A 22,723-nucleotide genomic window follows, 5' to 3' on the forward strand; every position below is an offset into this window, starting at 1 on the left:
TTAACATTTGAAAAAATAATTAACATGGCAGTAAGTTATGTAGGAATTCAAAGAAATTTAAGATATCCTCAAGGAACAATCTGATTCAGAACTTTTCAGTTCTGTGGATGGCACCAAGCCTCTGTTAATGAGCCCGGTTCCTCCTCTCTCGTTCGTTGGGCCTCCTGCAGGTTCCAGCTTCCAACGTCTCCCATGTCCACACGTATCTTCCATCTCCACCGCCAGCTTCAGTCTCGCTTCCTGCCTCCTCAGCACTTTCAGGCTCTGCTCTGTGGCTCTTCACTGCCATCCAGATAAAATCCAGAATCCTTTAGACTGGCATTCGTGGCTTTACACGTGAATGTGCAGCTTCTCTGTCTGGACTTAATCGTGTGCTTAGAAACCCAGAGAACAGTTATAGTTATGTCTTTGGATAGTAAAACCACTTAGCTGAAGTCCGGCGGCTGGTTATTGACACATTTGGAAGCAGAACTCAGGTTTATTGGATGCCAGAGCTGCCCCCGACCCCCATGTTTGTGTTCTACCAGTCGTTTCCTCTGTGAGTTCCTCTGTGAGTTCCTGGCTCCATGAGAGTCAGTGGCCGTGCTTATTTGAACGGTGGGAGTCTAGCAGACGACATGCTGGGGTGGGGGGTGGGGGCAGGCTGGGTTTAAACAGTGAACGGTGAGGGTTGTGGCAGACAGAGCAAGGCTCTCCCCTTGCAGAGGAGGCCGACCCTGCAGTGCCGGAACCACCCTCGTGTTGCCAGGTCGTCCTCTCTTTTCCTCCGAGAGGAAACAGAGCTGGACTTGGGTGTGACGTTTCCAACTTTAACCATCATGCAAGTCAGACCTGGTTGTACTCTGCTCTTGATGGGTATGTTACCTAGTGTGGTTGCAGAGTGGCATTTCCCCTAGATGAGTCCACTTTAAGCTCCCAAGTTTTTCCAAGTTACCATTTTTTAAATTAAATTCTCCAAGTATACTTAGAAACTCCTATTCCCTAATTTCAGCAGAGTTTGGTTTAAAATAGTTGTAAATTTTAAATAAATGTATCCCTTGATACATAACGTACTTCCTTCCTGATTTAAATATTTAGAAACAGAAATTGTATATGGACTTCTCGGGGCTAATGCACTCAAATATGTTTTTAAAAACATGAATGTTCACTCTTCAAAGTAATTGCTTAAAAATTAGTCTTATTGTTTCTCTCTCTGAGAGTAACATTTAAATGTGGTTTCTTCTATAAACTGTTACAGACTTATGATTAACTTAATATTCAGCAAACTAAGTGCTTGCTGTGTGCTAGCCAATATGGGGATATAAAGATGAAAACAGGCAAAAACTCTAGTATCTATAGACAAGAAATGGAACTTTTTCCTTGCAAATCACCTATGTAGTGAAGTCATTATTTTTCTGTAAATTATCCAGGCCTGTAAGTACATTTTTTTAATAGCTAGCATTTATGTGTATAAGTACTTAGGTTAATGGAGCTTTAAACAGTTCAACGACTTTCAACATCTCTACCAAAAAATGTCAGATAGAGATAATTAGGAAATTAAAGCACAAATTACACTGTAAGCTCTTATTTTTAGAGATTCGTTGAGTTGAATTCCTGATTAAAGTTAAGTTTCATGTGAAAGCACATTTGGTACGGCTCCCCTCTTGTTGCTTATCGTAGATTATGAGAACCCAGTGTGTGTGTTCTTACAAGTCATCATGTGAATTACCTTTGATAGAGTAAAAATCAGAATAGAGCATTAAAACTTATATTAATGTTGGTATTTAAAATAATGTACTTAACATCTTTTAGGGTAAAGAATTGTTCTCAGGACTTTAAAAAGGCACCTGATCAGCTAACGGTTGGATTAGAATGTTCACCACCCACATACAGGACTGTTTTGAACCCATCAGCTATAATGGCGGTATGAAAAATGTTACTTATGAAGTAAGATGAAGCCAGACATTTTTAGTTTGTCTCTGATGGCTCAACTTTCCTTTCAAGGTTATCCTATAAGTGTAGATTCTTTGGAAAGCTTTAAAGTAAGAGATAAACCGATAGTTCTTACTTGAACCTCTTGTTTTTTTATAGATTATCCTTGAACAATTTTCTTTTTTCTTCCCAAAGCTGCCCACTGTACCTTGGACCAGCTCTGGTAGTATTCTTGGTATTTCCTTGTATGTAGCTTCTTCTCTTTGAACCTAGTTATTGAATCCAGATTCTATGAAACGTGTATAAAGTACACGTTTCTAAATTCTAAATTCTAAAATCACTTAGAATTTTAATGGCATCTAAAAGGGCTACTCACCTTTGCTGTTGATGATGATATTTTTGTTGGAAAATTGTGTTTTACCTGTTACTACACCTGATAACTTTAAATAATGTATTTTTTAAATTTAAGATAAAAAATAGGACAAATTCCAAAATGCTGTTGAATAACATTAAATCTTTTTGTTAAGGAGATTCTTAGTGGACTGGAGGAAGAGAGAGAACTTCTAATCTTACTATCTTTTACTTGGAATTTAAATCTTAACCAAATTATATTTTTTTCCTTAAACTGTTAATTTTTTGCATATGTACATTTATTGCCATGATAAAATTTTCAAGGCAGTTTTCAATTTCAAAATGGTTACAGGACATAATTTTATTTTTTCAAAAAGATATGTAAAAAAAATCTGGAATGCTATAGCCAGAACTTTAAAATGTTAATTTTTTTTTAAATCCATGGGTAAGTAGGATTAACAGTGTTATTTTTCTTACATATTTTCAGATTTCTATAGTGAGCCTGTGTTGCTTTTGTACTCAGATGATAGCTTTATGTTTTTATGATTAATGTATCTAAGCATCTATTTTTATAGTTTATATTTGTATATGGTCTCCCCCTTCTTAGGAGACGAAAACTGCAGAAGAAATTGATGAAGCATTGAAGATAGCAGGCAATAATTTTGAACAATTAAGTATTGCTGTCAATGTGAGCACTTTGAATTATTAAATTCTCATGATTTAGGATATGTTCTCTTTATATGTGTATGTTCAGATGCATTATCATTGAGGTTAGAGCTTAGCACTGAGTTACTAAGCACGACAATCGAATGACAGAAATGTACAACAGAATGGAAACCGCTTGGCCCTTGAGGGTTGGTCTGGTGGTGTCGTGGTGGCTGCTTGCCTGCATCCCGGCTCCAGCAAGCAACCGCGATTTCTTCTCTGAACTGAATTTTGGCCCAGAAGCTTCCTAACACTGCGTGTTATTTGGCTGTGTGCCCTTACACAAAGAGCCTTATTATCTTTTGTCCTATTCCCCACCCCCTAAAGGACAGACTCATTTGGTGACAGAATAAACAACGACAAATTTACAACCAAGCCCAACAAAAGGTTATAGCTGAAATAGGAGTTAAGACTTCAACATATGAATTAGAGAGGACACAGTTCAGCCCTGGTGTGCCCTCTGTCCCCCAGAGTCATGTCCTCCTCACATGCAGAACACATTCACCCGAGCCCAGTCTTACCCTGTTCCAGCAGTGACTCTGAATCTAAAGTCTCATCTAAATATCTTCTAAGTCAGGTATGGGTGCGAGTCAGGGTCTGACTCATCCTGGGGCCAGATTTCTCTCCAGTGGTGAATCTGTAAAAGTGGATAATAAATGATTTGCTGGATACTAAATGACATGCATAGGACAGACATGCCCATCAGAAGGGAGAAACTGGAGGGAGAGAAGGGGTCACAGATCTCAAGCAACAATTCTTTGTTTAGAAATGGAAAGAAGTATGCGGAGTAGTTAATATTTAAAAAATAATAATAATTGTATTAAAATAATATGTTTTAAATATAAGGAATGCCACAAGAGAGAAATTCAGCTATTTAAAATGACTTGTTTGCTGTAATATAAAAAAGGATAAGAAAGAAGTTTGGAAACTTAGTGGATTTTCTAGGCCTTTGCCAGTTTATCAGTAGACAGTGCCCACAAAATGTGACCTTGCAGATGGGTGCCAGGATTTAAACTTGAACCTTGTGACATTTCATTTTTATCAACTAAAGTATTTTTTATTTTCAAAATTATATTGAATAGTATAGTTTCTACAAAATAAAAATACCAAATTAGGTTTTTGTATTGTTCTTACAAGATGCTGGAACAAATACATAATCAAACACAAGAGAAGACGGTCAGCCTTCTAGAGGTTCTGGAGAAACAGTTTGACCAACTTTTTACTTCTCTAGATTCCAGGTAATAAAAATATAGACACATTGAAACTGAAGTTTTAACAATAACCTGACATTTTGTTTCTTTGTAGTAGAGATTGAAGTAATGAGTAATTTTTAAACAAATTTGGAAGGTAATGGGTGATCTGTACAGGCTGAAATTCACAACTTTAAAATGGGAAACAATTTGTACGTTTTTTTTTGTTTGGTCTATTTTGCATTCTGGTCCCAAAGCTAAGTTAAATAAGCTTCTTTATCAAAGCAGCACAGAAAATTATTTGCAAAATCTGAATCCGTGTTGTAGAATTCAACTTATTAGGGAAAATGCAACCGACCATTTGCTTATACATAGTTACATTATTTTTCATGTTTATTCGCATTAGAGCAAATAGTACTCTAATACTCATTTCTAAACAAATACTATACAGTTATTTGTAAATATATCCATTACTTTTTGAAAAAACTCTTTGATACGTGTGATCTTTAATGATCTTAATTGCATTTGGCATTCGAAGAAACAGGATCGTGAATGTTGACATGCCCAAAGAAATACGTTAGAAATGGTACTCATCCTTTTGACTCTTCTTTTTTTTTTTTTTTAGTCTCATTAAGATGCCTAGAACACAGGCTCAGTAAATGCCATGTCAGTGAATCAGGTGATGTTCTTTATTCCACACTGATGCTGTCTCTCACATGGTCCTTAATCATAACATTAAGCGATGGGGGATGTGGACGCATTTATTTTACAGTTTTTATAGCAATAAAATACACACGACAAAGTTTCCCTTTTCTAACCATTTTAAGTGTATAGTTTAGTGGTATATGGTAATTCTGTGCTTAAGTTTCTGAGGAAACACCAAGCCGTTTTCTACTATGGCTGCACACTTACCTGCCCACCAGCCGTGCAGTGTTCCAGCTTCTCCACATCCTCACGAACCGTGTTGTCTTCTGGGTTTTTTCGTTTTTTTTTTTTGTTTTTGATGATCATATTCTAATAGGTATGAAATAATATCTCATTGTAATTTTGATTTGCACTTTCCTAATGACTATTACTAGTAATGCTGCAGCGAACATAGGGGTGCATGTGTTCGAGGTAGTGTTTTTGTTTTCTTCGTATAAATAACCAGAAGTGGAATTGCTGGATTGTATGGTTTTTAATTTTTTGTTTTCAGTTTATAATTTTTTGAGGAACATCCACATTGTTTTCCATAGTAGTTAGATGAATCTAGAGTCCCACCAACAATGCACAAGGGTTCCCTTTTCTCCACATCCTTGCCAGCACTTGCTGTTTGTACATTTGTTAACGACGGCCATTCTGACAGGTGTAAGGTGATACTCACTGTGGTTTTGATTTGTATTTCTCTGATGATTAATGATGTTGAGCATCTTTTCATAGGTCTGTTGACCATATATCTGTATGTCTATTAAGGTCTTCTGTCCATTTTTTAATTGGAATGTATTTTTTTTTTTTGGTGTCAAGTTGTATGAGTGCTCATTTTTGAACTGGATTGTTTATTTTGTTGGATTATAGAGTTCTTTACATATTACTGACATTAATCTTTTATCAGATGTATCATTTTCAGATATTTTTCTCTTGTATAGGTTGCCTTTTCACTCTCGATAGCATTATTTGATTCACAAAAGTTACCGATAAAGTCCAATTTATTTTTTCTTTTGTACTTTTTTGGACACGTCCAAGATATCATTGCCAAAACTAACATCACGAAGTTTTCCCCATTTTCATCTAAGAGTTTTATAGTTTTAGCTCTTTCATTTAGGTCTTTGATTCGTTTTGAGTTTATTGTCGTATGTGGCGTAAGGGAAGGATCCAGCTTCATTCTCTTCCACGTGGATGTCCAATTTTGCCAGCAGCATGTGCCGGAAAGATGGTCTTTTCTCCATCGAGTTGTCTTGGCACACTCGCCAGAACTCAGTTGGCCATGTATGTGAAGGTTTCTTTCAGGGTGCTCTGTTACATCATTCTGTCTGTCCTTACGCCTGCAGCACACTGTTGATGACCGTAGCTTTGTAGCAAGTTTTGATATCAGGATGTGTGAGTCCTTCGACCTTGTCCTCCTTTTTCAAGGTTGTTTTGTCAGTTTGGTGTTATTTGAGGCTCCCTATGACCTTTAGGATGGGATTTTCTGTTCTGTACGAGACATTGTCAGGATCTCGATAGGGACACACTGAATTGTAGATGCTTTGGGTGGTGTTGGCATCTTAATAACATCATATCTTCCATGAACATGGGTGTCTTTCCATTTATTTTTGTCATCTTTTAATTTCTTTCAGCAGCGTGTGTAGTGTATAGTAAATGCAAGTCTGTTGCCTTCTTGGTTAAATGTATTTCTTAGTATATTTTTATTATATTTTAAAGGAATTGTTTTCTTAATTTCCTCTTCAAATTGTCCATTGTTAGTATATAGAAATGTATCTTATTCGTGTGTTGATTTCATAGTCTACATTTTTGCTGAACTCCTTAATTAGACCTTCTAGTATATTTATGGCATCTTTAGGGTTTTCTGCATACGAGATCATGTCACCTGCAAAAAAAGGTAATTTTACTTCTTTTCAAATTTTTGTGCCTTTTCTTTCTTTTTGTTGCATATTTCTGTGGCGAGAACTTAGAATAGTATGTTAAAGAACAGTGCAAAACATGCATCCTCATCTGGTACCTGGCCTTAAAGAAAAGCTGCCAGCCCACCATCTAACGTAATGTTGAGCATGGGTTTTTCATATATTGCCTTTATTATGTAGATACAGGTTCCCTCAATTCTTAGTTTATTGATTATTTTTTATCATGAAAGTGTGTTGAAATATGGTAGATCCTTTTCTGCATCTTTCAGGAGGCTCATGGTTTTTACTTTTCCTTAATGTGTATAACATTAATTGACTTTTACGTACTGAATCATCTTTGCATTCCAGGAATAAATCCCACTTGGTCATGATGTATCGTCCTTTTGGTATGCTGCTGAGTTCAGTTCACTAGATTTTACTGAGGGTTTTGCATCAGTACTCAGATACTGGTCTGTAGTTTCCTTCATTTTCATACGGCCTCAGTAATGCCGGCCTCATAGACTGAGTCAGGAAGTGTTTCTGCCCCTTGCATTTTTTGGAAGGCTTTGATGAGGATTGGGATTGTATTTTTCATTAAATATTTGGTAGAATTCACCAGTGGAAGCCATCTGGTCCAGGGCTTTTCGTTGGGAGGTTTCGATTACTGATTCAGTCTCCTTACTTTTCCCTGCCAACTTTAGGTTTAGTTTGTTCTTTTTCTAGATACTAGGGTGTAAACTTAGGTTGTTGGTTTTCCATCTCTTTTTGAATGTGTTTATAGTTATTTCTCTTTTAGCTCTGCTTTCATTGTTTCTCATAAATTTTAGTATTTTTTGTTTGTTTTCAGTTGTCGCAGGGTGTTTTCCTAGTGATATTTTTCCTGGACCCATTTGTGTTTAGGAGTATCTTATTTAATATCCACATATTTACAATTTTCTAGTTCTCTTCTGTTATTGATTTCTATTTTCCATTGTGACTAGGAAAGGCACTGTATATGCTTTCAGTCTTTTAAAATGTATTAAGACTTGTTTATTGACCGAACACATGGTCTAACCTGGAGAATGCTCCATGCGTGCACAAGGAAAGTACGTGTTCTCTGTTGAGTGGTGTGTTTTCTGTGTGTCTCTCAGGTCCAATTGGTTTATAATGTTAGGTAATTTGTTTTCTTACTGATATTCTGTATGATTTTTCTGTCCATTATTGGAAGTCGTATATTGAAGTTTCACTCACTATTGTACAGACTGCTTTGTTTCTCCCTATAATTCTGTCAGTGTTTGCTTCATGTATTTTGGAACTCATATTTGATGTGTACATTGTTGTAATTGTTATATCTTCCTGTGAACTGACCTTTTTGTCAGTAAAATGTTCTTCTTTGTCTCTCGTAATAGTTTTGACTTAGTCTGTTTAGTTCGAAGTTAGTATAGCCACCCTAACTCTCTTACTGTTTCCATGAAATATTTTTTTCTATCCTTTCACTTTTAATCTATGTATGTCTTTAGATCTAAGTGAATCTCTTATAGACCTGAATATATGCTATCAGTTTTAAAAAATCTGTTATTCTACTTTTTTTGATTTGGAAGTTTGCTCCATTTACATATAACTGATAAAGAAGGACTTACTTTTTCCATGTTATTGTTTTCAATATGTCTTACAGCTTTTTTTTCTCATTCATTTCCTGTATTTCTACCTTCCTTTCTTTTACTTGCTTTTTCTGTAGTGACACATTTTGATTCCCTTCTCATTTACCTTTTGCATATTCTGTAGTTAGTTTCTTTGTGTTTACCTCGAGTGTTACCTGTAACACCCTAAAGTTGTAACACTCTATTCTGGATCAGTACCAGCTGGCTGACTCCTTTACATCTCCATCCTCTGTATTTTGCTGTCACAGTCGCATCTGTGTGCATTGTACACTCATTAACATAGCGTAGTCATTTAATGTAGTTGTCCTTTAAATGCTATAGAAAAGAAAAAGTGGAATTATAAACCAAAATTACAGTCATACTAGATTTTATATTTTCCCATGTGTTTTCCTTTAACAGAAATGCTTATTTTTGTATGGCTTTGAGTTATTGTCTGGCTTTCTTTCATTCTGATTCAAAGGATGCCTGATAGCATTTCTGTAGAACACATATGGTAATGACATCAGCTTTTACTTGAGAATATTTTAATTTCTCCAAGTTTTTGCAAGATTGTTTTGCTAGGTTTAGAGTTCTCAGCTGGCAGTTTTTTTTCTTTCTATACTTGATGTCATCCCACTGACTCTGGCCTCTGGGGTTTCTGGTGAGAAATAAGCTGATAACCTGAGGCTCCCTTGTATAGGACAGATCTCATCTTTCTTGCCACTTTCAAGATTCTCTGTTTTTTGACAGTTTGATTATACTGTGTCTCCACGTGGGATCTCTGCTTAGATTGATTTTGAGTTCTCGGATTTGTAAATTCATGTGTTTTTTTCTAATTTTGGAAGTTTTTAGCAATTATTTCCTCAGATAATCTCTCTGTCCCTCTCTTCTCCTTTTGGGACTATTGTAACACACATGTTGATTCTCTTGAAGGGTGTCTGTGAAGTTTCTTCAGCTCTGTTTACTTCTCCAATCTTTGTTCTTTGTGTTCCTCAGACTCGGTAATTTCAGTGGTCCTGTATTCAAGTTTACGGATTTTTATTCTTGCTCAGATATGCAGTTGAACCCCTGTAGTGGATTTTTCCTTTCAGTTATTGTACTTTCGAGCACTGGATATTACATTTTATAATTTCTCTCTGTTGATTTTCACATTTTGGTCCTTTGTCGTTTTCTGATTTCTTTTGTATATCTAGTGTTTTGTTGAAAATTGGGCACAGCCGCCTCTGTCAATCATTGCAAACTGGCTCTTTGCTGGGCAGCCCTTCACTGAGTAACTGAGCATGCTCTGAGCCTTGGCGCAGCCTGAGGCAAAGGTTTCTAGTGTCCTTGGGTCCTTTCTGAACACGTGACTTGTCAGGGTCTGAGTGTGGCTTTTTTGATTCTCTTGTACACATGGCTGCTTTTCAGTGTCTTAATTTCCCAAAGAGTCTTACCTAGGCTTTTCCTCTCAGCCTCAAATGGTCTATTGCGTGTCTACCTGTGATCTCTTGCCCAGATGTCTGCAGGTCTTGGTCTTCCTGCAGCCTTCTTAAGCAGCGCCCACTGCTTATCATGCCTGAGCTCCAAATCAGGTGAAACAGACTAGTTCTTTAGGTGGCCCCCAGACAAATTAGGATATTGAGAATAAAGTCTGTAGTTTGAGAGAAGGATCGGGAATCGTGCTGCCGCCTTCAGACCGAAACCATACCATGGCTGGGCAAGGACAAGTAAAACACCACATCTCCTGTTGTTTTGAGTGTGGCTTTTTATTGGTTGGGCATTTGCGTGGTTGTTGTATACCTTTCTCTATTTTTCAGAGTTCCCATAAGATTATTTTTATCATTTTTCACATGTTTTTTAACATCTCGGTTGGGGAGTGAGGGCCTAAGTCTCCCAGTCTGCCATTTTGTTGACGTGACTACATAGGCATGACTTTTTGGGAACCCTATTAGATATTACAAAATGGCCATTTTTTCCTAAAGAAATGACTTTTAGAGATTATATATACAATTACTGAAACGTTTTTGTAATACCTTTTTATCTCCAGAGCTTATGTCACATTCTTGTTACTCTTCAGTGTGGCAAACTCTACTTTTTGAGGCCAGATTTGATTTTGAGGAAATAATGAAAAGACACTTGAGGAATAAAATGAGTGAGTTAGACACTGCAATTTTTGGTACAAAATTTTTAAGTTCCATAACGTAATTCTGCCATAGATCCAAAAAGGGTTTTGAGTAATGAGGTACCAGTAACGAAGGAATAATCTGTATAGCCTTCCCAAGTGATTACTTTGAAGGTTATAATTAATTGATACCTAAGTTAAGGTCTGGTGATCTCTTTTAAAATATTTTTTATTCATATAAAATGTCATTCATGTATTCATATGTCTTGATAGAAATTTTAAAATGTAGATTCTATTGAGAAATGAGTACAGATGTGTCTTTGTAATGGCACAAGTGACTGCAGGATAGTGAAGATTTCTGTTTTGGGTGGAGTCACCTAGGGTCTGTCTTGCAATTCTGTGACACTATCTGTGACATAACTATAACCTACAAAACTTGATTTTTCTCTAGTTATACATACATAGCTTTCAGTTGTAATACATTTAAGTTTAATCGAATGCCTCATTTAACCATGTTAAGTTCGTAAAGTAGTAAAATGACCCTTTTATATTGTTACTATAAATTAATATTTATGTAAATGTTTATGAAATTTTTCAAATAACTGTGTGAAGGAAAAAGAACTTGTGTGAAGAAGTAGTAAGAAATACAGATGATTATTTATCACATGTAAGAATGGCTAAAAACTACATTGAAGAGAAAAAAAATGATTTGGATGCAGCTATGAAGATAGCAAAAGAATTAAAATCGGCACCTTCTCTAAGGACTTATTGTGACCTGAATCAGGTAATTTTAATAGTTCATCATGTGAGTTATTTCTGAAGTAGTTTATTTTACACGTTTTTGACATATTTAAGAATTAACAAGAACAAGTTTTTTAAATCAACTTGTATTGACAACAATTTAGAATTCTTAGCTGTTTGAATTCTAAGACAAACGTTAATAAATATTTTAGCCTTTTATTATTATTTACCACTTAGATAAATGCTGTAATAAGGTTTTTATAACACATAACAAGTAGGATGACTGACTTGAAAGTCGATGCTTCTAAGACATTTGGATAAAAAGTCAGGACAAATAAAGGTAACATACTAAATGAGATTCTGTTTTCTTTTCATAAACAGTTTAGGTGTGACTTTCAGCTCGTGACTTAAAAGTTTAATTTGCTATCCCATTTAGGTTTCTTCCTTTCCCCCTCTTGCTTCCCCAAATGTGAAGGTCAAGAGACAAGGTGCTTCAGCTGTGTCCTGTCCTCTAATCGTGTGCCAGGGAGCAGAGTTGAGCAAAAGTGTATAAATGTGTTTCCTAGGAGACGGTTTGGCAGGATAGAGTTAACCATGGGTCCTCTTCGCTAATTCCTACCTGGTGCCCTTGGGCAGCAGGTCGTGCTCTGTCTTTGGGTCCCCAGTGCTTCATTTCCCATCTGTAATCAGACGTTTGGATTGAACTGAGGTACAAAATAGAAGCCATTGGTTTACCTGCTCCAGAGTCTCTAAACAAAAGGAGTGTTTGCCACTGTCTTGTGTACCACTGTGTTCCAGCTTCAGTTCTGAACCAGTAATAGTCATTTTCCTGTGTGTTCCACATGAGGCATTAGGAGACGAAGAAAAGTGGTAAGACTTGACCTTTAGCTTCATTAGAAAGATGGGCAAAAAACATTTGAGGACAGCAGTGTAGGTCTGAATTTCCTCTGATCATGTAGCTTTGTCTCATTTATTAACTAGTGCCTTTGATTGTGGTTATATGTTAAAACATACCTCCAAAAGATTTTAAAGTCCTTTTAGGTGAAAAAGTTTCACTTATTTGCATCCCTTCCTTTGCCTAAAATAAAACTTCGAACACATTAATTAGTGAAATACTTGAAGGATATAGTTTTCCTTCTAAAATTTTATTCTTTTTCAACAATATTTATTAAAAAGAAAATTCACATATGAGTGACACTTTTCTTCTGATTCCAGATTATCCGGACTTTGAAATTAACATTTGAGAGTGAATTGTCACAATTTAGGACTCTAAAACTAAGGAATTCTCCCAGGTAAGTTATATTTCAGGAGAACATAGTAATCAAGTATAAAAATGTTTCAGTGCCTAGGCTACTAAAGTAGCAAGTAATCATAAATTGATAATTTGGTTCACAAATGTTTCCCAAGTTAGCAGCCAAATTAAAATAAGTGTAACTTACGGCAAGTAACGAAGTTATTTGAATGTTCTATCTTTTACAGTTTTTAGTGTCCATAACTGATTTATATTCAGAGAGAGTAATAAACTTGTACTAGAACATTTGCTTATGTTAGTGTTTATTTTAGGTTGAATATGAATTGCAGTGAGATCATCTGTATGTTCAACAATATGGTAAAGATTGAATTTGAAGACTCAATAAAGTAAGTATAAGAATGACAACAGATTGCGCCCTCGCAAGACGGCATAGAGCATAGCGGCTATGCAAGCCTCCTCTTGGGACCGCATCAAAATTATAACAAAACTGCAGAGCAACCAGCATGCAGAATCACCTGAGGGCTGGCTAAACAGAAGCCCTACAACTAGGGACAAAAATAACAGGTCACCTCAAACCGGTAGGAGGGTCGGAGATAGGAACCATGAGTCCCATAACCACGAGCAGCCATCGAGCATCGACAGGGCTGTCTTGGCTGTAGGGCCCCCTCCCCCACGTGAGGAACGAGGGATCCTGGCCACACACCGGGCTCCCCAGCCTAGGGTTCCAGTGCCGGGAAGAGAAGTCCTCACTACCTGCGGCTGAGTGAGAGGAGGGCTGTGGGAAGTGGGACCTTCCTCTTAGGGGCCCGCTAGCCCTACTGCCGGACTCGCCGCTCTGAGCTCCCTTGTTGGGGGAGCTGCTCCAGGAGCGCCAGGGACACGTGGGGAGGCACAGAGCCGACGGGCTTCGGGAACAGGGCTGGAGGGATGGCTGGCTCCCGGGCAGAGGTGCAGGCAGAAGCCACTGTCCCTTTGTTGAGCCTTCCCCTGTCCCAGCCTGCAGACGCAGACACCAACAACCTGGATAACACAGGTCGCTCTGCCTAGGGGACTGCCTGAGACCCCAGTCCTCACAATGTAAGGGCCCACGCAGGCTGCTTCCAGTGATTTATTCCCTGCAAACGGGCTGTCTTGGCTCCCGCTCAGGCTTTCTTGAAATCCCTCAAAGGCTCACAAAACCCAGGCAGCAGCACCTAGCCTTGGCGGGCTTGGACCTCTTGCTGAGTAGCCTCGATTTCTGACCTGGCCCCTTGAGGCACCTATAAGCCTAGTACGGGTGGCAGCCATCTGACTCTTAGGAGGTGGCCTCAGAGGTGCACAGGCTGTGGCTGAACTTGACCTGCAGCTGGACCCCTCCTCCAGGACTCTGCCGCGCAGAGGCGTCTGGACGTTATCTCCCAGACCTGTGCTGTCCGAGGTGGCAGCCACTAGCCGCAGGTGGCCATGTAAATGTAAGCATAAACTAAATACTTTGAGAAATGGAGCTCCTCAGTTGCACTGGCCCCATTTCAAGTGCTCGGTGGCCACGTGTGGCCAGAAGCTGCCACATCGGACAACACAGCACATTTTCATGGTCACCAGAAGGTCTCCTGGGTGGCACAGCTGTAGACAGCAGAAGACCACTGGGAGGGCAATCTTCAGCTTGACAGGCTCCATTTTTGTAAGTTATCTCTGTGACCATATAGAGGATTATATGGAAGAGCATGAGGCTGGAGGCTAAAAGATCAGCTGGCCTGTTTTGTCAGTAGTCTCAGCAAATGATGAGAAACCGGGTAGTGATGCTGGCAGTGAAAGGTCAGGCAGGAGCCCGATGGGGAGTCGGTAGGACTCGGTGTTGGTGTGAGCATGGGGGGGCGAGGAGACAGAAAGTGTCCCTGCTGGTTTACAGACCCGGCTTTGGCATTAAGGTCAGGGCTCCTGGGGTTATTCACCAGGACCAAGTGGGAGTGCAGGAGGACATGTTTATGTAAAATTTACACTGGCAGCGAGCCGCACTTTTTTTTCCTGAATGGAAAATGGTTAAAATCAAACACCCAAGCCAGATCAGAATGACGTCTTTCGAAAACCTGCGTCCACAGCTCCTGCAGGGCCCGATGTCGTCTGATGCGGCTCTCAGGCTCTCAGCTGCTCAGGGAAGACTCCCCTCGCAGCCCTCCTGAACTCCTTGGGCTCACGTGGAGCTGGAAATGGACTAACATTCCTTTTGGGATAATAGAAATGTTCTAAAATTAGATTGCAGGGATGGTTGCACAGCTCTGTAAATTCAGTAAAAATTGGTGAACCTTCTGGTGTGTAAATTATTTATCAGTAAAGCTGTTTAAAAATGCCCCTGGGCAACTATGTAACTTTCCCCTTGTGTGTGTGTGTTCCAGTATTAACTGTCATGTGGAAAGGATATAAAAGTTTTATGAAATGATTTAAAGTGGCCATACGCCTCTCTATTTTTAAACAGATGTGATCCCAAAGAAAATGAAAATGGCCAGAATATTCAAAAGAAGTATAATCATGAAAAGGAATTTCATGAACAGGAATTTTCTTGTCACGATATACACCCATCACCTGAAGAGAAAAAGGTCGATGTGTCCATGCTGACTAACGTCGCCCCACCACCTCCCTTGCAACCGGAATCCAGCGATGTGCGTTTAGAAGCAAGAACCTTCCAGCCACAGAAAGAGGTCGTTGCAACGACATCCCCTAAAACCATTGCTGCTCTGCCTCGGATGGAATCCAGCCCTGATGTGATCATTGAAGAAATTATTGAAGAGAACCTGGAAAGTGAGTAAAAATACAAAAGCAAGGAAACAATATATTGTGTTCGTAATTGGAAACAAAATTAGTACCTTCCTGTCCCTGTACTTAACAGAAATGTATTGCCATTAGCTTATACCATTCCCCGACTATCACATTTTTAAAAGTTAGGATAATCTTTATTTTTAATACAATGATTAGCTAAATTCTGAGATATAAATTTAATATTTGATTCAAGTAGAGTATTTGACTTTTTATTGCTCCATGTATAAACCTCATATAAAAGATGAAAATATAAAAGAGTTGTAGAAACAATTTCATAACTTTGCTTAAATTTAAGAACAGCTTTTCTTAAGTCGTTCTGAGATATAATGTTATAAAATGAACTATCATGATACAGTAGCATCTTTTATAACATGTAAGTGCATCATAGTTACCGGATTAGATGTCCAACATTGCCATCTCTCTGTTAACACAGAGATACTGCTGTGTGTACTTACACTGCCAGTCTTCTCTAGGGCCATTTGCAGGATCCCTTGGTTCTCTTTCTCCACCTGCCAACATCTGTTTCTCTGGTTGACTCTCCAGAATGATATTTGAATACAAAAAAGGGACATGCCGTTTTCCCTTTCTCCACTGCATTATCATCACTGACATCTCAGTGAGTTAAGACTCTCAGGACTTCACCTACTGATACGAAGGGTCTTGCCATTCCAGGATTTTGCCAATTCAGGCGCAGATATTTAAACCATAATATGCATTGTGAACTTAATAAAATTAGTACAATTGCCTTGTTCCCTATTGTGATGAAGCATGCCTCACAGATTATCTTGTAGAGACACCTAGATATCTGGACAAGCCTCTTCAGAAACAATCGCCTCTTCCTTTTGGATCAAAAGCAGGTACTTTAACACCTTGGAACTAGATGCTGTCTATGGAGTCCGCTGTATGTATAGTAACTGTTAACACAGCAGGAGGCAGGGAGTAAAGTGAATTGTCCTGATAACGAAAATTTCTTCTTTTTAACATTAAAAGTTTTGACCCTTATTGGCAAAACTATTTCTGGAATGTATAACACTTCTCTCAGCTGTCTACCCAGTGACATGTGTGTTTCTTCCGCATCCTCAACATGGGTATTATTCTTTGTCATCTATGTTAGATAATCGGCATGATACATTTGCTCAACTTTTATCACCTATACTTGGCTGTCTCCAATTCCAGTTCTCCTAGTCTTTGTTTTTTAAACATTTTTCCCAGGTAAAACATCTACATTGTTCAGAAATTAAATACATATATTAAAATGCCCTGTGAAACCTTTCCTCTAACCTAGCCGCCTTCCACCCAGTCTTCCTCCCTCCCAGAGCTGCTTTACGCATATACAAACATACACGTGGGTTGTTTTTCTAACTCTTCATTTTTCTATAGAAGACATAGCATATCTATTAATACCTAAAGAAAGGAATTAAATGAATGACATTCTATTCTTTTAATCCCTTTCTTAGTATTATACTCCGGAGATCTTCATATCAGGTACAATACTTGGCTTAATTACTTTTCTATACAAAAAAATTCTGTTTTTTACTCTGCCCACCCTAAAAATACCTCCATAAAAACCTCCATCAAAATACACACCTCTTCCCCTTAGTGCTGCTCAGCATATCAGCTCAGCTCAGACGTCTTTTCACACCTCTCTAACGTGGTAAGATTTGAGATTCAGAGTGGCAATGAGCTCATTATTGGTTCTTTGGGGATAGAATAGAAGAAACAGGGTTTGGAGATTGTATTAGAAACTTTGTCAGTGGGGTTCTAAGTTCCAAATATGTTCACAAATGAACTGTGAAGTTTTGTTGTGATACAGGGGATTTATAGCACAGAACTGACTTCACAGTCTACCTACCACAGGAACTGCAGTTCCACTTATTTAACTCATTTTGCTAGTAAACATTTGCAGTTCTGGTTGCTAGTCTGCTTAGCAGTCTAGTTTTACGAGTTGGGGTTTGGACTCTTGTGGGACTTAAGTATGCTGGAGTTTGCAGTGCCACGAGGCACGCTCTGTAGAGGATATTGCATTCAGCTTTTGTGAATTCTTCTCTAACTTGTGGTTTATTAACATGGTTACCCAGGCCCTCCAGAGCTGGTGTTTGTAAGTCACGTGATTCATCCTTGCCATTTCTACATCCGGAGATATTCACAAATAAAAGAGGCAACAGTACTGGAAAAGGCGGTGAATCGGTTTTGCACTGAAAGCTTGCACCTTGATCCTTTAGACATTGTGGAGCTAGGTATGAAGTATTACTCCAACTGAAAATATCAAGTTTATGTAAATACTGTAATATTTGGCCAACCCATATAGATTTTTATAATATAGGTTTATGCTCCAAGCATAAAAATTTTGGAATTATTTAACATAGTTAAATTTTATTTAGGTAAATTAGCTTAATAAAATTGATTGCTACGTGAGACATGCAGAAAAGCTTTGTTACGGAGTGAGGTGAGTTTTTTAAATGACAAAACCCAGTGCGGGTTGTGTGGTTTACCCCCTCACCTCCTGGGAAAACCGTTCCTCTAAGATGCGTCCTGGTAGTGTGACTGCAGTCCCCTAATGTCTGCATGGGAACGTTGATGTCACAGAATGATTGCTGAGACGCTGGAGGACAGCGGCATCTACTGCAGCTCAGCAGAGCACCAGAAGCCTAGGATCATATACTTCTGACAAAAATTAATAACTTTAAAACTTAAAAATAACAAATGTCAGCATGTAAGAGGAGGGAAGTGTAGAGATAAATTTTTATGGCTGCAAATAATTCTCCAGAATTTAATACATTCCCAAAATAGCTCAGCTTAGATTCAGCAAATGTTCAAAGCCAAAAATTCATCCTTCATTTTAAATTACAGATAACTTTCATTTCAAGGTGAATATATATGATTTAAATACTCATTTTTATTTTGAGAAATTAGCCATAAGGGAAGGAATGGTATAGGATGCTCGGTGGGGGTACCCTCTCATTCTCTTTTACTACCCGTTCTTCAATATAAAGAACAACAGGTGGCTTCAATAGGCTTTTATCTCATCTGTTATAAGAAAGAATGGTTTAGTAGCATGTAGTTTAAAATGAAGGATATTGGTTACGTGGTATATCAGCCTATGAGAAGGGTCAACAACAATCTGAAGGACAAACAAAGGTTTCGGTGGAACTCAGAAGGCGCCCTGACGTGCCTCCCAACAGTCCTGATTTTATTAGCATGTGCAGAGGGTTTCCACAGCGTCCCTGGGTGTATGATCGGTGGTCAGGTCTCACCGGATCCTCTCCATGAGCAGCTTGCTTTTGGGTGGGTGGCCTCTGAGACCCAGTTCTCCCCGTCTGTCCCAACGAGCCGTGCAGCCTGGGCTGGGTTTTCAGTGTCTCTGCTCAGCTTCCTCACCTGCGTGATGTAAGCACCGTGTCTGCGGGTTTGCTGTGGGAGTGAGTGAGTCCACGCACGAAGCACCGAGAACAGCGTCGGGCTCATAGTAAGCATGCACATGCAGACCTCTTTCCTCCTTGCTCTTTTTATCCTGGTCAATGTGTAAGCCATCTGGTCCCTCCACAGGTTTTCCTCTGCTGCTCAGCCCTTGGTTCATCTTCCCCTTCTCTGAACTGCACTGCGTATTTAGGGATTTCACACTCTGCCTTTCATTGTTTCTTTACTCTCACTCCCTTTAACCAAGAGAAGGCCATTGTTTCTTCCTTTATGTTACCCAGATATTCTACAGGTTTTAGGATGCGTGCATGCCTGCGTGTATGTGTGTGCGTGCATGAAGGTGGGGAGGCTGCACCATTGCAAGTACAGTGTGTGAGCGTCATTTATTTGCCCGTCTCTTTCTTGAGCATCTTGATCGCAGGGTGGTCTCGTTCACCTTCTTTACAGTTCACAAAAACATAGGTCTTCAGTAAGTGACTGCTGAGTAGTCTTTTTTTACCTTCCCTTTTAGCTCATAAGTTTCTGCATAACGGGAACCATCATAATGCATTGCCTTTATCCTTCTTGTAGCATTTGACATAGTACTGAATCATCAGTAGATAGATGAATTAATACTTCTTAGTGGTGAAACTAAAGTACATGTTCCTAAATCAGAGCTTGTTAGGTATTCTTTCTCCATAAACATTAATAATGATCTGTCTTCCTCATTACTTAGGTGCAAAGGTATTCGTCAGCAGTATTGAAAATGGAATATGGTGTCGAGGAGTTGTCACTGAATTAATTCCGATAGGAAATGAAGATATTAGAAAACATTCTAGTCCAACCAAACTCTCAGTCTATGAAGTTGCACTAATACAGATATTCATGGTAGATTTTGGAAATTCTGAAGTCCTAATTGTCGAGGGGTATGGTATTTTATAATGATCATGTGTGTGTCCCTGGCCTGCTTAGAAACTTGTGATGGAGGCAGGGGGTAGATGCTAAAGAATAAAAGAAATTGGGAAAAGGTAGAGAGGAATAATTTATCATTCTTCACTTGCAAGACATGTACTTTTTATTTTGCTCTATAATTTGTCTTACTATTTACTAAAGTATTATCAGTGTTACTAGATGGGGAGCTTGGAAAAGGAGCTTTTTGATGTATCCAAGCTTAAGAACTCAGGGAACGATGGTGCACAAAAGTAATTCTTTTAAATAAAGTGTTACAGTTTCCTGCAAGAAGATTGAGTAAAATTTTTAATCAGATTTCTATAATTTTATTAATGATGTTAAAATCGCATAATGTCTAGCTCACTCTAGGTAATCAAAAATCTTTCAGTGTTCTAGGTAAAAAAAAAAAAAAAAAAAAAAAAAACTTAAAATGATTCTTTCATAAGGACCAGTATTAACTACAGCATGGTCACTATTTAATGGTCATAGGTCTATGAATCAATAGATTTCTAGTTGGAGGCATCATGATCCCCTTTAAGTTTAAACCGAATAAATATGTATGAAAGACAATTCAGATAAAGGCAATTGAGATTTAATGGAAACAACATCTTTGCTTATAAAAGCTAGATTAAATTTATATGGTAATGAAGTATGAATTAGAATGTAACTTTCTAGAAGATTTAGCTTAAGGAGACTATCCTTAGAAATGCATGCCTTTTATGGGGGAAAGCAAGTTTAGGTTTGAAGCATTATTTTCAATAAATGTTACTTGAATTCTTCCTAGAGTCGGTGATGCCCAGGTGGGATCAGAACACATTACCGAGCAGCATATAGCGCCGAGTGACTTGTGTCAGGTGCTGAGGAAGACGGAACCATATATTGAAGGGCTTCTCAAAGACATCCGACCACTAGCACAGCCATGCTCATTGAAGGACATTGTTCCACAGAATTCAGTAAGAGAAAGATAAATGATTTTTCTTTCGGGGGCTAAGTATTCCAATTTTAGCTAGATACTGCTATCAGATTGCTGGCTATAGGGTGTAGGTCCAAGGCACCAGTTCTCTTAGCGAATACAGTTTTGCATGATAAACCAGCAGGTACCGTAAAGAGGGAATGAGCTTCAGATTCCACAACCGGAAATGTTCTTACTGGGAAACCAAATGGGTGAGGTCCTCGTAAACCACAGAACTTCAGAGTCAATAAATACAGAGAGAGTGATTAAAATATGGTGTGGTTTGTGTTTCGAAACATTCCTTCACTATTTCCGTGACACTGTTCATTACTCGTAGCCCATACTGCATTGTGCTTCGTTTCATTTATTCCCCAGCAAGATTGAAAGCTCCTGGGAGACAGGAATTGTGTGTAAGAATATACGTTAAGCAGTTATGAAGTCTCTGAAAGCAAGAGGCTGTGTCTTTGCTTATTATATTCCCAGCACTTAGCTAGGTATAGCACGTAGAAGGCATTTGACAGATAATTGAAAGAATGAATACGTGAATAAAAAGGGGAAACACAAAAATATTAGCACTGGTGTTCTTCTCGAAATGGTAAGATTGTTTTTTTTTCTTTTTAATTTTATCTTTTATCCCGAGTAGGCTTTACTTTTGTAGCTCATACAATCTTTAGATGTTTTATTTTTTGTTTTTACAGAATGTGTAGTTTTGACCTTTGCAATTTACTTAGGTATAGGTACTTAAAGTTTCAAACATTAACTTAAAAAAATTTTATTTCCAGTGGGTGAATATTTTTGTTATTGTTTAAGTAGCCTATACCTCCTATGTTATTAGCAATGGGAACTAATTTAACTGATGATTATGAATATCTTAATTGTATTACATGGCTTCCATTACACTTTCAGATTTACCTTTGATTCATCATTTAAATGAAAAGTTCATATTTAATGCTTGTTTTAAAATTTTTATAGTCTTCACACTAATAACATTCAGAAGTGAGACTGAGCCCCACAGCGCAGCAGCCCGTGCACACCGCGAGCCTGCGTGTGCACAGGCAGCGCGCGGCCGTGCGTCGTGTGCACGCGGTGCTGCCCGTGGGCTGGTGGCCCTGGCTGCTGCTCGCTGTCTGTGGTTGGTGCGGTGCCTCTGCTCAGACATGCAGACTACAGTCAGTACAAAGCTAAGTCCAGAGCATCCTGCCGTTAGAGCTGATTATAGTTATTACTAAGTACTTTGGCATTTAACTGTCTCTACAGAGTGAAGGCTGGGGAGAAGAAGCTAAAGTAGAATTTTTGAAAATGGTCAATAACAAGGCCGTTTTAATGAAAGTTTTTAGAGAAGAAGATGGCTTGCTTATTGTGGATCTGCAGAAGCCACCAGCCAACAAGATAAGCAGCGACATGCCTGTGTCTCTTAGAGATGCGCTCGTTTTTATGGAGCTGGCAAGGTGGGTCACTTAGCTATCTTTGTGAGATTACAGCTATAAATTGGAATAGTAGGTTTTACTTTTAAAAACTACGGGTTCTAAAGTGAACCTCAGCATACTCCAGGAAGTTAAAAATACTGCTGTCAGCTTTCTAATTACAGTTGTCTCTGAAAGCTACATTCAGATCATTTGATTTCAGGAAATCAAGAAATTATGGTATCTCAAAATAGACACCCTTTGTAGATAATGAACATTTTTTAGACTCGATAACTTCACAAGCAACTTCACTAGGGTTTCAGGAATTGTAGTTACCAGTTTCTGACTTAAATGTTCTAATTACTCCATTTAATGTGTGAACCTAGATACTTAAAGGTCCTTTCCCTCTCACCTCCAATGACCGGAAGTGACTAAGCAACCTTAGACATGGGGATTCTAACTCTGTTGTGAGCAGTTACACAGCTCTGGAAGTGAACCAACCAGGTTCTGTCCTAGACAAATAGAAACAGCCTTGGAGCTGGCAGAGGCCGCAGAGACCCTCAGCTGGCCTGACGAGTGCTGCCGGAGACCGGGAGACGTAGAGTAGAACCTGCAGGTCCAGCTCGAGAGTGTTCCAACGGAGACTGGAAGGTTGACTACTGGGCTGTGAGACGACATCTTCTTTAACTTGGTTTGGTAATTAGAGACAATACCAAGAAGTGTTACAAAGTTTGAAGAGAGAAATTGGAAAGGGAATACTCTTAGTAGATAAATCAGTA

The 22,723-nt window shown here is 38.6% G+C and overlaps 1 protein-coding gene across 4 annotated transcripts in view; it reads left to right on the top strand.

The window, feature by feature from the left end:
- RNF17 (ring finger protein 17) overlaps positions 1-22,723 on the top strand; it is a 72,979-nt gene that overhangs the window by 6,013 nt on the left and 44,243 nt on the right. For 3 of the 4 annotated variants that reach the window (XM_016130747.2, XM_016130755.2, XM_016130771.2), the window contains exons 4-15: positions 1,792-1,903; positions 2,870-2,950; positions 4,105-4,205; positions 11,069-11,240; positions 12,413-12,489; positions 12,761-12,835; positions 14,902-15,224; positions 16,022-16,099; positions 17,321-17,479; positions 19,375-19,564; positions 20,374-20,542; positions 21,799-21,989. In XM_016130747.2, coding sequence (XP_015986233.2) covers positions 1,792-1,903; positions 2,870-2,950; positions 4,105-4,205; positions 11,069-11,240; positions 12,413-12,489; positions 12,761-12,835; positions 14,902-15,224; positions 16,022-16,099; positions 17,321-17,479; positions 19,375-19,564; positions 20,374-20,542; positions 21,799-21,989 — 1,728 coding nt within the window. The remainder of the gene's footprint in view (positions 1-1,791; positions 1,904-2,869; positions 2,951-4,104; positions 4,206-11,068; positions 11,241-12,412; positions 12,490-12,760; positions 12,836-14,901; positions 15,225-16,021; positions 16,100-17,320; positions 17,480-19,374; positions 19,565-20,373; positions 20,543-21,798; positions 21,990-22,723) is intronic. The other variant, XM_016130762.2, reaches the window with a different exon arrangement.

This window comes from Rousettus aegyptiacus, unplaced genomic scaffold (genome assembly GCF_014176215.1).
Source record: "Rousettus aegyptiacus isolate mRouAeg1 unplaced genomic scaffold, mRouAeg1.p scaffold_m13_p_11, whole genome shotgun sequence".
In the NCBI taxonomy this organism is placed as follows: Eukaryota; Metazoa; Chordata; class Mammalia; order Chiroptera; family Pteropodidae; genus Rousettus; species Rousettus aegyptiacus.